At 29.2% G+C, this 12,500-nt stretch overlaps 2 protein-coding genes across 12 annotated transcripts in view; both read left to right on the forward strand.

The window, feature by feature from the left end:
- Moe (moesin) overlaps positions 1-7,859 on the forward strand; it is a 26,365-nt gene extending 18,506 nt beyond the window's left edge. For 2 of the 9 annotated variants that reach the window (XM_085662889.1, XM_085662890.1), the window contains exons 11-12: positions 110-279; positions 3,295-3,725. In XM_085662889.1, the coding sequence (XP_085519015.1) occupies positions 110-274 (165 nt within the window). In that variant the 3' untranslated portion in view covers positions 275-279; positions 3,295-3,725. Of the gene's footprint in view, positions 1-109; positions 2,515-3,294; positions 3,727-7,750 lie in introns of those variants that run through there. The other 7 variants (XM_085662893.1, XM_085662887.1, XM_085662886.1 and 4 more) reach the window with 7 other exon arrangements.
- The window catches only part of Mekk1 (mitogen-activated protein kinase kinase kinase 4), a 7,960-nt gene continuing 980 nt past the window's right edge, over positions 5,521-12,500 (forward strand). For 2 of the 3 annotated variants that reach the window (XM_085662884.1, XM_035880772.2), the window contains exons 1-17: positions 5,521-5,705; positions 6,972-7,106; positions 7,751-8,021; positions 8,194-8,385; positions 8,463-8,653; positions 8,746-9,150; positions 9,215-9,460; positions 9,535-9,756; positions 9,842-10,258; positions 10,349-10,459; positions 10,532-10,691; positions 10,778-11,228; positions 11,294-11,647; positions 11,719-11,906; positions 12,010-12,178; positions 12,250-12,372; positions 12,441-12,500. The exon at positions 12,441-12,500 is cut by the window's right edge and continues 92 nt beyond it. In XM_085662884.1, the coding sequence (XP_085519010.1) occupies positions 5,533-5,705; positions 6,972-7,106; positions 7,751-8,021; positions 8,194-8,385; positions 8,463-8,653; positions 8,746-9,150; positions 9,215-9,460; positions 9,535-9,756; positions 9,842-10,258; positions 10,349-10,459; positions 10,532-10,691; positions 10,778-11,228; positions 11,294-11,647; positions 11,719-11,906; positions 12,010-12,178; positions 12,250-12,372; positions 12,441-12,500 (3,868 nt within the window). In that variant the 5' untranslated portion in view covers positions 5,521-5,532. The remainder of the gene's footprint in view (positions 5,706-6,971; positions 7,107-7,750; positions 8,022-8,193; positions 8,386-8,462; positions 8,654-8,745; positions 9,151-9,214; positions 9,461-9,534; positions 9,757-9,841; positions 10,259-10,348; positions 10,460-10,531; positions 10,692-10,777; positions 11,229-11,293; positions 11,648-11,718; positions 11,907-12,009; positions 12,179-12,249; positions 12,373-12,440) is intronic. The other variant, XM_085662885.1, reaches the window with a different exon arrangement.

Raw genomic sequence — 12,500 nt, forward strand, 5'->3', positions numbered from 1 at the left:
ATTATAAATAATTATTATTATGTATAAAAACATATATATATATATATGTACAAATAAATATTTAAAAAAATAATTCTACATGTATTTATCAATTTGATTTTATTTTTAGGCATTGAAGCAAGATCTTGCACAATCACGAGACGAAACCAAGGAAACTGTCATGGATAAAATTCATAGGGAAAATGTTCGTCAAGGACGTGACAAGTATAAAACGCTACGTGAAATTCGCAAGGGCAATACCAAACGTCGTGTCGATCAATTTGAGAATATGTAAAATATGTGCGTATATTTATCCACACGCCCCACCCCCCCCAAACCCCACCCCAATGCATTTTTATTATCTCATTTTTTGAATTTCATCTATTCCGTATCATTATACGGAGTATTATTATTGCACATGAGAAATAGAGAGAGCGAGAGAGAGAGAGAGAGCGAGAGAGAACGAGAGAGAGAGAGAGAGAGAGAGCGCGAGAGAGAGCGAGAGAGAGAGAGAGAGAGCGAGAGAGAGAGCGAGAGAGAGAGGATTCAATGTCCTAGGTATATATCACTATATCACTAGATTTTTATCGTCATTCCTTTGAATTGAAAATTATTTTACAATCGATCTTAATTCTTGTGCCACGCAACGTAATTGATACATATTTTCTTTTTTCTTTTTTTTTTCTTTTTTTTTTCTTTTTTTCTTTTTTTTTTTTTTCTTTTTCTTTTTTATAGCGATTTATATAATCCTATCGCATTGAGACAACACACTATTATTCATTCTCATCATCAAACTTATAGAATTTGATTTATAAACGCATTATGGCAATGAATGCTAAACTCTTGTTCATGAGTTTAACAAAAGGGACGCGACGAGCGAGATTTATTATATCTTCCAAATATGCTTCCGTATATCAATTATGATTCAATATCAAACGCGCTTCATTCTCCAAAAGTTTTTGTGTATTGGAGATAGATCATTTTGTGTCTTTTCTTCGATATCAGAATTTATAATATTCTCTTTAGTATAAATATTTTTTCTTTTTACTGTTTTCTTTCTTTCTTTCTTTCTATCTTTCTATCTTTCTTTCTTTCTTTCTTTCTTTCTTTCTTTTTTCTTTTTTTTTTTTTTTTTTTTTAATCTTGAAAAAATACGTCTCATTTTTATTAGAATAGTATATATTTGGCAATAAGCTAACTCACTCTCTCCTAATTATGTTTAGCTATTTTCTATCTTTGTTCTTGTGCTCGCGTTTATTATAATTCTATCGTCAAGAATGTGCTAAGAATATTATTATTATTATTATTATTATTATTATTATTATTATTATTATTATTATTATTATTATTTTATTATTATTAATATTATTATTATTAATATTATTATTATCATCATCATCATGATCTATGTTCCTTATTATTTGTGTCATGGACAACAAAAATTTTGAACGTTCGTCTTCTTCTTTTTCTTCTTCTTTCATATATATATATAATATATATATATATATTTTGTTCTCGTCGTAAGTATTATCGTTGACCGGTAAAAAAAAAAAAAAAAAAAAAAAAGGAAAAAATAGAAAAAAAAGACGCTTTCAAAATGGTGCAGACATAACATTTCTTTAATAATTATTTTTGTCGTCGCGGTCTTCATCAAACGTACAGGATAGATCAAAAGTTCTTAGATGATATTAAAAATCAATTACTCTTTTACGAGACTGTATAGGTCAATTTTTTTCTTTTTCTCTCTCTTTTTTTATTCTTTTTTCTTTTTTTTTTTTCTTTTTTTCTTAGATTGTATAAGAAATCTAGAAAGGCTCAGACAAGAGTAATTTATTATACAAAATCTAATAGGAACTTTTGATCCATTCTGTACATACATTGTTTATTCTCCGTCCTTCGTAAGGATAATATTTGAAGACACACACACACACACACACACACACACACACACACACACACACACGCACGCACGCACGCACGCAGATAGACAGATACATCCTCTCCTTAGCATGTATATTACCATTTGACAATTGTCAATGATAATGTGGCGTTGTGTAATTATATCTGTGAGTCCAATGGGATATAAATAGTTTTAGATTTGGGACAAGTCCGTATATTAAAAAAAAAAAAAAAAGAAAATTGATACTTTTCTCTCTCCGAGGATTTTTAAATGAAACCGAATATATCATCGAAGTTGATTTGTGTTCCTTTCTTTTTTTTCTTTTTTTTCTTCTTTTTTCTTCTTTTTTCTTTTTTTTTTTTCTTCTTTAGAAAAACACCGACAATTCTGATTAGGAAAAAAAAAACATTGTATAGAATTAGAACTGCAATTAATGATATATTGGCGATTGTTTAGAATGCGATTTGAACAATAGTAATAATGATGAAAAAATTAACATGCAAAAAGTATCCTTGTTATAATTCAATCATATTCCAACGTTACTACATATGTGTGTGAAACGGTTACAATTTTATAATGAGAAAGTGTAACTATGAACAATTTATTGAACGAAGTAATATCCTTTTTTTTACTTACTTTCTTTCTTTCTTTCTTTCTTTTTTTCTCTTTTTCTTTTTATTTTTTTTTTCTTTCTCCTTCTTTTCTTTTCCTTCACTTCTCCTAATGTATCCTTAGAAAACACACAACAATATGAGCGAGCCGATAAAACTTTAATGTGGCTTACAAATTAATATTGTATTTTTTGCAATTTTTATCACGTGCGAATTTCTATATTATTACACTGATAAGCGCAATTTCTATATTGAACACTTGTGGCCTTTATCGATATACATACGTACGTTGAGAATCAATATACTGTAGTTAACATAGAAACTTAAGGGCTTAGCCCATTAGTTTCACATATCTTTTCATCAAAGCCCAAATCAACGTACACGAGAAAGATAGAGATGGGATGAATAAATGAATGAATGAATGAATGAATGAATGAATGAATGAATGAATGAATGATTAAGAGAGAGAGTGAGAAAGAGAGAGAGTATAGTTGGTTTTAACATAAAAATTCTCTGTGCATATTTGTGAGAGAAAGATTGAATGAAGGAATGAAAGAATGAACGGTTGAAAGAAAGAAAGAAAGAAAGAAAGAAAGAAAAAAATTTTTTTGAAATCAAATAAATATAATTATATGGCTGTCTGATACGCTATATAATTCTTTAAAATGATTCTTTTCTTTTCTTTTTTTTTTTTTTATTTATTTTTTTATCTTTTCATCTTTTTTAATTTTTTTTAATTTTTTTAATTATGTTTTTTTTTATTTTTTTTTTATTTTTTTTTTATTTTTTTTTTTTTTTTTTTAGGAAAATCATGTGGAGGAAAAAAAAGAATTTGATAAAACTTTAAGACATACACAACAATCTCTGAATGCTGCCATTTTTTTTCCTTTTATTTCCTCATTTTGATGAAATTAAACGATAATAAAATAAAACACAATCACTTTTGAATCAATGATAGAGAGAAAGAGAGAGAAAGAGAGAGAGAGAGAGAGAGAGAGAGAGAGAGAGAGAGAGAGAGAGAGAAAGAGAGAGAGAGTGAGGGAAAGAGAGAGGGAGGGAGAGAGGGAGAGGAATGTGAGATAATTATTAGAATGATTACAGAGTTTGTACTTTGGTAATGCTTTATTATTACACGTTATTGTAATATGCAAAAGAAAAATTACAGGAGGAACAATAATATAGATATTTTTTGATTATATTTAATATTAAAATTTATAAATTAGTAACATATTATTATTAATATTTACAATTTTGTAGTGTTATTATTAATTATTATTATTATTATTATTATTATTATTAGTTGTAGTAATATTATTATTATTATTATTATTATTATTATTATTATTATTATTATTATTATTATTATTATTATTATTATTATTATTATTATTATTAATATTATTATTATTAAAGGAATAGTATCGAATGAAAGTTAGAACAGAGAGCATTTTATAGTCGTCTATTTGTACTCATAAGAATAATGATTATACGTGCGTATAATATAGAAGAAAAGATAGTTAAGCATGACGCACGATAATGTCACGTTGTAAGATTTGAAGAATAGACGAATACAATTTTTTTTTTTTATAAATACGTCTCGATACTCTACCAGCTATAATAATGTTTGGCCACTTAGAGTTCATATTGAGACATTCCAGAGAACAATTGTTGGTGCAGTGTCCGATCTACGTTAGGCCTTTGATCGTTTTCTAATTTAATATAATCTCCTAAAATTGTGAACTTTTTGTGCTATTTGAAAGAATATTTTATACAATATATTCGAATCTTATATCTGAGAATATATATACATGGATGGTTAGGACATAAAAATGTACTTAATCATTTATATACATTTATTATATTTGAAGATTTCATATATAGGTAGAGATGATTTTTAACTCTGTTTTTCTTCTTTTCTTCTACTTCTTTTTCTTCTACTTCTTTTTCTTTTTCTTTTTCTTCTTATCTATAACGTACATATATGATTAAATATAAACGCGCAAAATATTCTGACGTAGATACGCGAACGAACGTAATCAGAGAAAATTTTTTTTTTTTTTTAAATGTACATAACACTTGTTATGCGGATCAATTCTTAGATCTTGGACAAAATCTCTTCGCTCGTCGCACGATCTGTAAATATGTAAATCAAAGTCATTAAGTTTTTTTCTTTGTTCCGTAATAGAACGAAAATTATTGTATTCGTTACCTTTTCATCAAATGCACCGATGGACTGCTTATAATAGTGCTACTTTTGTCCACATTCATAATTAATTATTCTGGTTGTTCGTTGTGTCTATCGCTCGTTGTAATATCTTCGGTGCTATAACATTTTTTAAGAGCATGAAAGATAGAACATATATATATATATATATAAAAAAAAAGAAAGAAAAAAAAATGGCTGGATAAATTGTGTGAGCATTGCAAATTTTCATTTTCCTTTTTTGAAAATGTTTTCTGCATCTCTTTTCATATTGCGACACCCTTCTTTTTCGCAGTTATTTTATTCGACAATTCAAAATTAAACATATGCATATTAGTAGTTACACACGTAATATACAGGATACGAATACAACCTTTCTATTTTATTAATAAAAAAAAAGAAAAAAAAAAAAAAAGAAAAAAAATAAAAATCACGTATAAAAATAGATAACATTTATTTGTTGGTACGAGGATATAAGAAAATCACTTGTATTTTGCTAAAGAAACTGAGAAAAATTGTTTAAATAAAACAAATCGTATCTTTTCTCTCCTGCGTTATTGTTCTTTTAGTTATTTCTTTTTTATTTTATTTTTCGATGGTTGTGGGGTGTAAGGGTGGGGGGGAGAGGAGTTACGTTTTGTTAAAAATTTATTAAATCTGTTATACCGACATTCTCTGTTATACCGATATCCTCTGTTACCGACGGGGTTAGATAAAATTTTAGACCAACCGTCGATAATAGTAGATGTAGGAACTTTCTCGCGCCATCTATTAGATCAATCGGAGTTATCGACATTTTTTCGATCGATCGAGCAACAAAAGAAAGAAAATGATTGCGCATGTATAGAATGCCTGCGTCTAAGGAAAGCACAGATAGACGTCGACCGTGTCGAGTTAGTCGGTTGTCAACGTTGTTTTTTAATCGAACAATGTATTTTAATTCAACGAGAGAAAAAAATATCGAAGAATTGTTTGGTTCCGATTATTCCGATGAGGAAGTCAACGACGTCAGGTGGGTGTAAAAGTTTTTCATTCGCGTTAGATATCAAACATGTGCCAGTTTTACGTAATTTCTTATGTTAGTTTCGGCATTAGTGAAATGAAGAAGCAACCGGCATCGTTATTCCCATTTCTTTCACAGACATTATGACGATCATTACTTTACTTTTTTTTTACATATTGAACATATATTTACGTCCAATGATATTTCCTTTTAACGATCATTTTAACGTTATTGTGAATGTCTTTATTCGACGATATAATGTGAATACATTGATATGGGTCCACGATATACAAGCAAGACAAATTATTTTCATGTATTATCGTTTGATATTCCTGTCGGATGTAGTGTTCTCCTTTTTTAACTGTCCAAGAATAACATCTTTCGACATCACACATTGTTCATGTATTCCCGCGTAATTCGAATGTCGTTGACCGCTTTAATTGAATATTTCGAGTATATTTCTCTCTTTTTCTCTCTCTCTCTTTCTCTTTCTTTCTCTTTTTCTTTTTTTTTCTTTTTTTTCTTTTGAAATTTTCTTTAGTCATGTCAAACATTTCGTATAACTTTAATTGATTATTACGAAGGTTATAAAATCTTTTGAGAAATTTTCTGAGAGATCATTTTTATTTTCTAATCGAAATTCGATTTTCTAAATCTAGTTCTATTTGAAAGCATTCCATGAAATATTCTCCATGTAAAATGATCTTCTCATTCTCTTTAGTTATGCAATATTCCTGTTTTGTTCCTCTGTTAATAACCTGTCGCGAAAATGCGAGGGCTTGTGTAATCTGATTCCCATTTGCACAACGCTTCAAAGCGCAGGACTTGGCTTTTATATATGTATACGAATTAATCAGTTATCTAACGGTTGGTTACGATAAGAACATTAAGATTAACTTTATTGTGATAATTTCTACGCTTTTATTTTCCATCGTATCTCTATTACTATTATTATTATTATTATTATTATTATTACTATTATTATTATTATTATTATTATTATTATTATTATTATTATCATCATCATTATAATTATTATTCATTTTCATTTTTATTTAGATGATTATCATCTAAATGATCGGAAAAGTATTTTTCTGTGTTTTTTGTTTGTTTTTTGTTTTTTTTTTGGCGCCAATAAAAAGGCGGGATATTCAAATTGACAATTTCCATTTTATGTTGTTCTTGTTCTTTTCTTTTTCTTTTTTTTCTTTTCTTTTTTTTTTTTCGTACGTTTTTATAATGTGACATTCCTTTGAATTTACGATAATTTTACAGAAAGAAAGATTTGTACAGTCCAACAAATGAATACGAAGAGTCGATACAGGCTATGTGTGATATTTATGGACAGACACCACCGAGAACACGTCTCAGTCGTAAGAAAAGGCACATGAAACAGAAATTGGCAATATGGTATGCCATTAATCAGTTTAATTAAACTCTTACAATTTGTATTAATTTATTTCGCGCGTATCTTTCTTTTTTTCTTACTTTTTTTTTTCATTCCTTTTTTATGTCTCAGTTTCTTTCTTTTTTTTTTTCTTTCTTTTTTTGCCTGCGTTTTTCTATTTCTATCCCTGCCTTTTCTTCTCGTCCAAGCGTATATGAATGAAAAGAGTATGTTATTTGTCCACATGAATCTTTTTTTTATCTGTCAAGTTTGCTACGACAAATATTGAAATAATTTCTATCCTAATGTACACATATGTAGGAATACGTTAGTAATGCATACCTAAATCCACCGGATTGTTCTGATGATAACGATTTAAAAAAATATCAAATCATATTTCTTATCAGAACGATACTCTTTGGTATTACTTTTTTTCTAGTTTGAATTTATCTAAAAACTCTTCCATTGTATATGTCTGAACATTTTTTTTTTTTTGCTTAGAATGGCCTTCATTAAATAAATATTATATTATAAATTTGTATGTCTTTCTCTCTCTCTCTCTCTCTCTCTCTCTCTCTCTCTCTCTCTCTCTTTTCTTTTTTTCTTTAATAAAAATTCATTTGTACTTAGAGTAGTTTTGGATGAATTAATTTTGTTTTATTTTTAGTGAGACAAAATCTTCGGAGAAAGAATATCGATCAAAAGTTGGTATTAGAAGGAGAAATACTTTGGATACGATTATCTTCAATGTAATGTGCGACGAGGCAGATAAATGTCGTGAAAATGAAGCGAAGGAAGAAATTGTTAATCGAAAATCTAAAAGAAGTTTGAAACTTTTACGCGGTAATGAAAGAGATTTGAAACTCGACGTTGAAGCTGCCCTTAATTATGCCGAAAAATCAGAACGTTTGATGCCATACACACCGAACAATATGAAAGTAATACTTATTTCTTTTTTATTATATATTTGTTCTTCTTCTTCTTCCTCTTCTTCTTCTTCTTCTTCTTCTTCTTCTTCTTCTTCTTCTTCTTTTTTCTTTTTTTTTTTTTTTTTTTTTACAATATTTTTCTTGTCGCTTTAATAAAATCAATTTGTTGAAATATTTGTAGATTGAAACGAAAAATAGATTTCGTAGTTTAAGATCAAAGCCAATTGACGTTGAGGAGAAAAAACAGGAAACGAAAGGGATCCATTTGACTCTTTTGTCGGACGAAAAAGAAATTATATCGCAATCGCCAATGGCACAAAGTTATTCAGAGCGACAGACCTTTCATGATACATTTTCAATTCTTATTAAATTGGTATAGATTTTAGATGACGATTATAAAATTGATTAGGACATATTGATTAATATATTATAATATAATATTATTTTTAGGGAAGTACAGAACGTAATTGTCGTAGGCAAATGAGTCATGAAGAGACCCGATGGCAAAATGAATTGAAAGATTTGATTTGGTTGGAGTTACAGGCACATCATGCTGATCGTAGTCCAATGGCTCAAGATGAATATTTATGCAAACAACGAGAAGCAGTAGGCTCATTACTTAAAGAAATAATAGAATATAAGTAAATAGAAGATATTGCAATATTAATCAGTAATTTTTTTAATAATTTAAAAATGATTGTAATTTAATAATTTTTTTTTTTTTTTTTTTTAGATATAATCAAACTGTAGTAAATCATCCGGTTTCATGTTATTCAAATGATTTCAACGAACAGAGTGTAAATTCTGGTTCAGGTTCAGGAATAGAACATACTTTATGCTCTGGTTGTCTTTCAATGTATTGTCGAGCATGTGTACGTGCACAGGGAGAAGCCTTAAGACAAGTAGAAGGATTGTTAGCTCGATTAGAGGCTGCAGAAGCATTATATCCATCGTCTCAGGCATTTGCTGTTCATTATCCTTTATATAAGAGTCCAGAATTTACTGGAAGAGTTAAAGCTATGTGCCTATGGTATAATATGACTAAACATCATAGATTAAAATTACAGATTTTAGGAAAATTATTAATGATGCTTCATACTAAGAAAAAGCAAGATGAAACGTCTGATTCTGGGATAAGGTATTTTATTTTTATTTTATAAGGATCAAAGGATGTGAATTATAATAAAATAGATTATTTTTAGTTCTCGAGCTTCGGATATGACTGATGGTTCAGAACCACGACGAGCCATGATACGTTTTGAATTATCTCAACAAGATGAAATTTCAAATCCATCTGACAGTAACAATAGTAATACTTCGTCTCTTGGTGGAATGTCCTTGGCACAATCATGGCCATCTACTCCAGAATCTTCATTTTCATATGCTGATGATGAAAGACTCGATCGTCTTGATTTCTATTTAGTAGAATTTGATCGTCTTGCTTACAGGTATTGAAAATTATTATAAATTATTTCATATATTATATAAGTCTTTGTATAAAAAAAAATTTACTTTCACATAGAAAATACATAGAGGATGTACTCAAGACTAGAGGACTGAGGAAAAGTCTTAATTTTTTGGAAAGATTACATATTTCTGTACTTAGAAAAGCAAGACTTACTTTAGAGAAAAACGATAAGTATGATAATGATAGTGCTAATGAGGAATATGACGGTGATAAAGAATTAAAGAGATACGGTGTATGGAGTGCAGAAGCTAAAGAATTAAATCTTCCATCATATAGGTAAAAATAATTTATTATAGAATATAATTATATATGAGTAAAAAAAAAATAATTAAACGTATTAACAATAATAATTATCTTTTAGAGCTGCTTTTCTATTCTTGTCGCGTGTTCCATTAGATGTGGTACATGAATTTTTGAGAATGAGATTAGAACAAAAGCCAGAACAACCAAGTCCATTGTCGGTACGTCAATTGATGCGTGAATTACGAGAGGGACTTAGGATTGCTTGTATACATCGAGATAGATTTTCTGCTCATTCTCGCGCTGCCATAGCCAGTGATCCTTTCGCATGTAATACTCTATTCGAGGCCGACGTGAAGGAATTCGATGAGAGCCTGAAAGCTGTTTTTGAAGTTTATTTAAATTATTTGCAACAATGGGTAGATATGGTTCAGCATGATAGCTTTCATAAAAATTTAATAATGGACGAATGGACCTTCGTTAAATCTATTGCTGGAAATATTATTGACGGATATAAAATAGCTGGAGTTAAATTTTGGTAAATAACATTATGTATGTATACGAATAGATATGTATTTTGATTTTATTTATTACTTTTTTTTTTTTTCTTTTTGTTTTTTTTTTTCAGCGAAATTGCCAGGACAATGATTATACAAGTTAAAGAATTTCTCGTGGAACGACCTAAGGAGATCAAGGAATGCGTGGATGACAGAGAAGATGATGATGAATGGTCAGGCAAGTAAGAGAGGATTCATTCGTTAAACTGTGAACTGTTTTGTAAATATTTGTTCCATCCTAATACATGGTTCAGATTTCATTTGATGTATGTGGGACGCGAATGGCAAGGAATGTTTGTGGAAGCTCGGGAAAAGGTTGTCAAGAGTGTTACCTTGGCTAAATGTTTAAAGCGTGACATTGAAAAATGGCCAGCACTTAATAAAGAGTTAGAAGAATCTTTGATAGCATTGAAGGTAAGAAATAATAATATATATATATATATAATAGAACATTTTTTTTCTTTGATTATTATTAAGGAAAATTATAATTATTTATTTAGGAAATAGTTATGGATTTGAGATGTCGTATAACGATAGTAATCGAGGAATTTCAAAATGATCTTAATCAAGCAGAAGAACCTAAAGCTGAATCTGATCGTACGGCGATACGTTCACGTATCAGGGAAATACTTCATCAGGCATATAGAATGGGATTCGATTATCACAAAGAGATGTGTAATTTATTTTTGTCAGAAGAAAAAGCTGTTCTAGCACGTGGCCTAGTATCCTTCGCATTTCTTTGGATGGAATTTGTAAGAATCAGATGTGAACGTGGTAGAGGCTTGAGACCTAGATGGGCAAATCAAGGATTAGAATTTTTGATAATAGTTTGTGAGCCTCATTATACTAAACATTTAACTGACGAAGAATTTGAAGAATTAAAAACATCGATGGATAGTTGCATTTCCCATGTCATTGGAACGGCATCTGTATCATCCTCAGAAATAGATAGTAAATAATTTTTTTTTTTTTCCTCCCACATACTTTCTATTAAAACTTATTAACGCACTTTTTAGCCTTGAAAAGATTACCTCGATCAAGAGCATCCTCTCCATCTCATTCTCGTAGCAGAACAGCAAGTATAAGTACCTTACAAAAGACACGAGATATTTTAAAATCCCCTGAACTTTTATTGAATACGAGAAAATCAATTTCACCAAACATAATTGACGGTGGTATCCTTGTTGTAAATTCAAATATGCCTAGACAAGATAGAATAGTCAAAGCCATAAAAAAAGTGGATCGTAATATCGATGAGAGATTGAAAAATCATGAACTCATTGGTCAAGTAACCGACATGAAGGCTGTTGATAGAGTTCATATAAAAGCTAGACGAGTGACGTTTACTTGGCAAAGAGGAATTAAAATAGGTATGATTCTAAAGCGTATAGAAAATCTATTAAAATAATATTTATTTTTCTATATAATATATTATTTAAAGGCCAAGGAAGATTTGGAAAAGTATATACCATAGTAAATAATCAAACTGGTGAATTATTAGCAATGAAAGAGGTACAATTACAACCTGGTGATCATAGAGCAATTAGAAGAATAGCAGAAGAACTTCAGATCTTTGAAGGAATACAAGATAATCATCTAGTTCGTTATTATGGTTTGGAAATTCATCGTGTAAGAAATCGTACATGAAATTACATATATAACACGTAAATCTATTTAATAAGAAATGATTTATAAATATATATATATATATTTTTTTTTTTCTTTTTTACAGGAAGAGATGTTAATATTTATGGAATTCTGTGCAGAGGGAACATTAGAAAGTTTAGTAGCCGGAAGTGGAAATGGTTTGCCTGAATCTTTAGTTAGAAAGTACACACATCAACTTCTTTTAGCTGTAACAGCTTTACATTCCCATGGTATTGTACATCGTGACATTAAAAGTAGGTAAATATGATATTTAAAATAGCATATATATTTCAAATATAATGTAATAATTTGATTCATTTCATAGCTGCAAATATTTTTTTGACAAATGAGGGCAATTGTTTAAAACTTGGTGATTTTGGTAGCGCGGTGCAAATAAAAGCGCATACTACAATGCCTGGTGAACTTCAAGGATTTGTTGGGACTCAAGGTTCATATGTCATCTATATTCGTTTAAAAAATGATATTTTATTAATTATATAATGATTTATATTTTAGCTTATATGGCACCAGAAGTATTTATGAAGACTGAAAGTATTGGACATGGTAGAGCAGTAG

Source organism: Vespa mandarinia, chromosome 19, assembly GCF_050613455.1.
Source record: "Vespa mandarinia isolate Hongniang chromosome 19, ASM5061345v1, whole genome shotgun sequence".
NCBI lineage: Eukaryota > Metazoa > Arthropoda > Insecta > Hymenoptera > Vespidae > Vespa > Vespa mandarinia.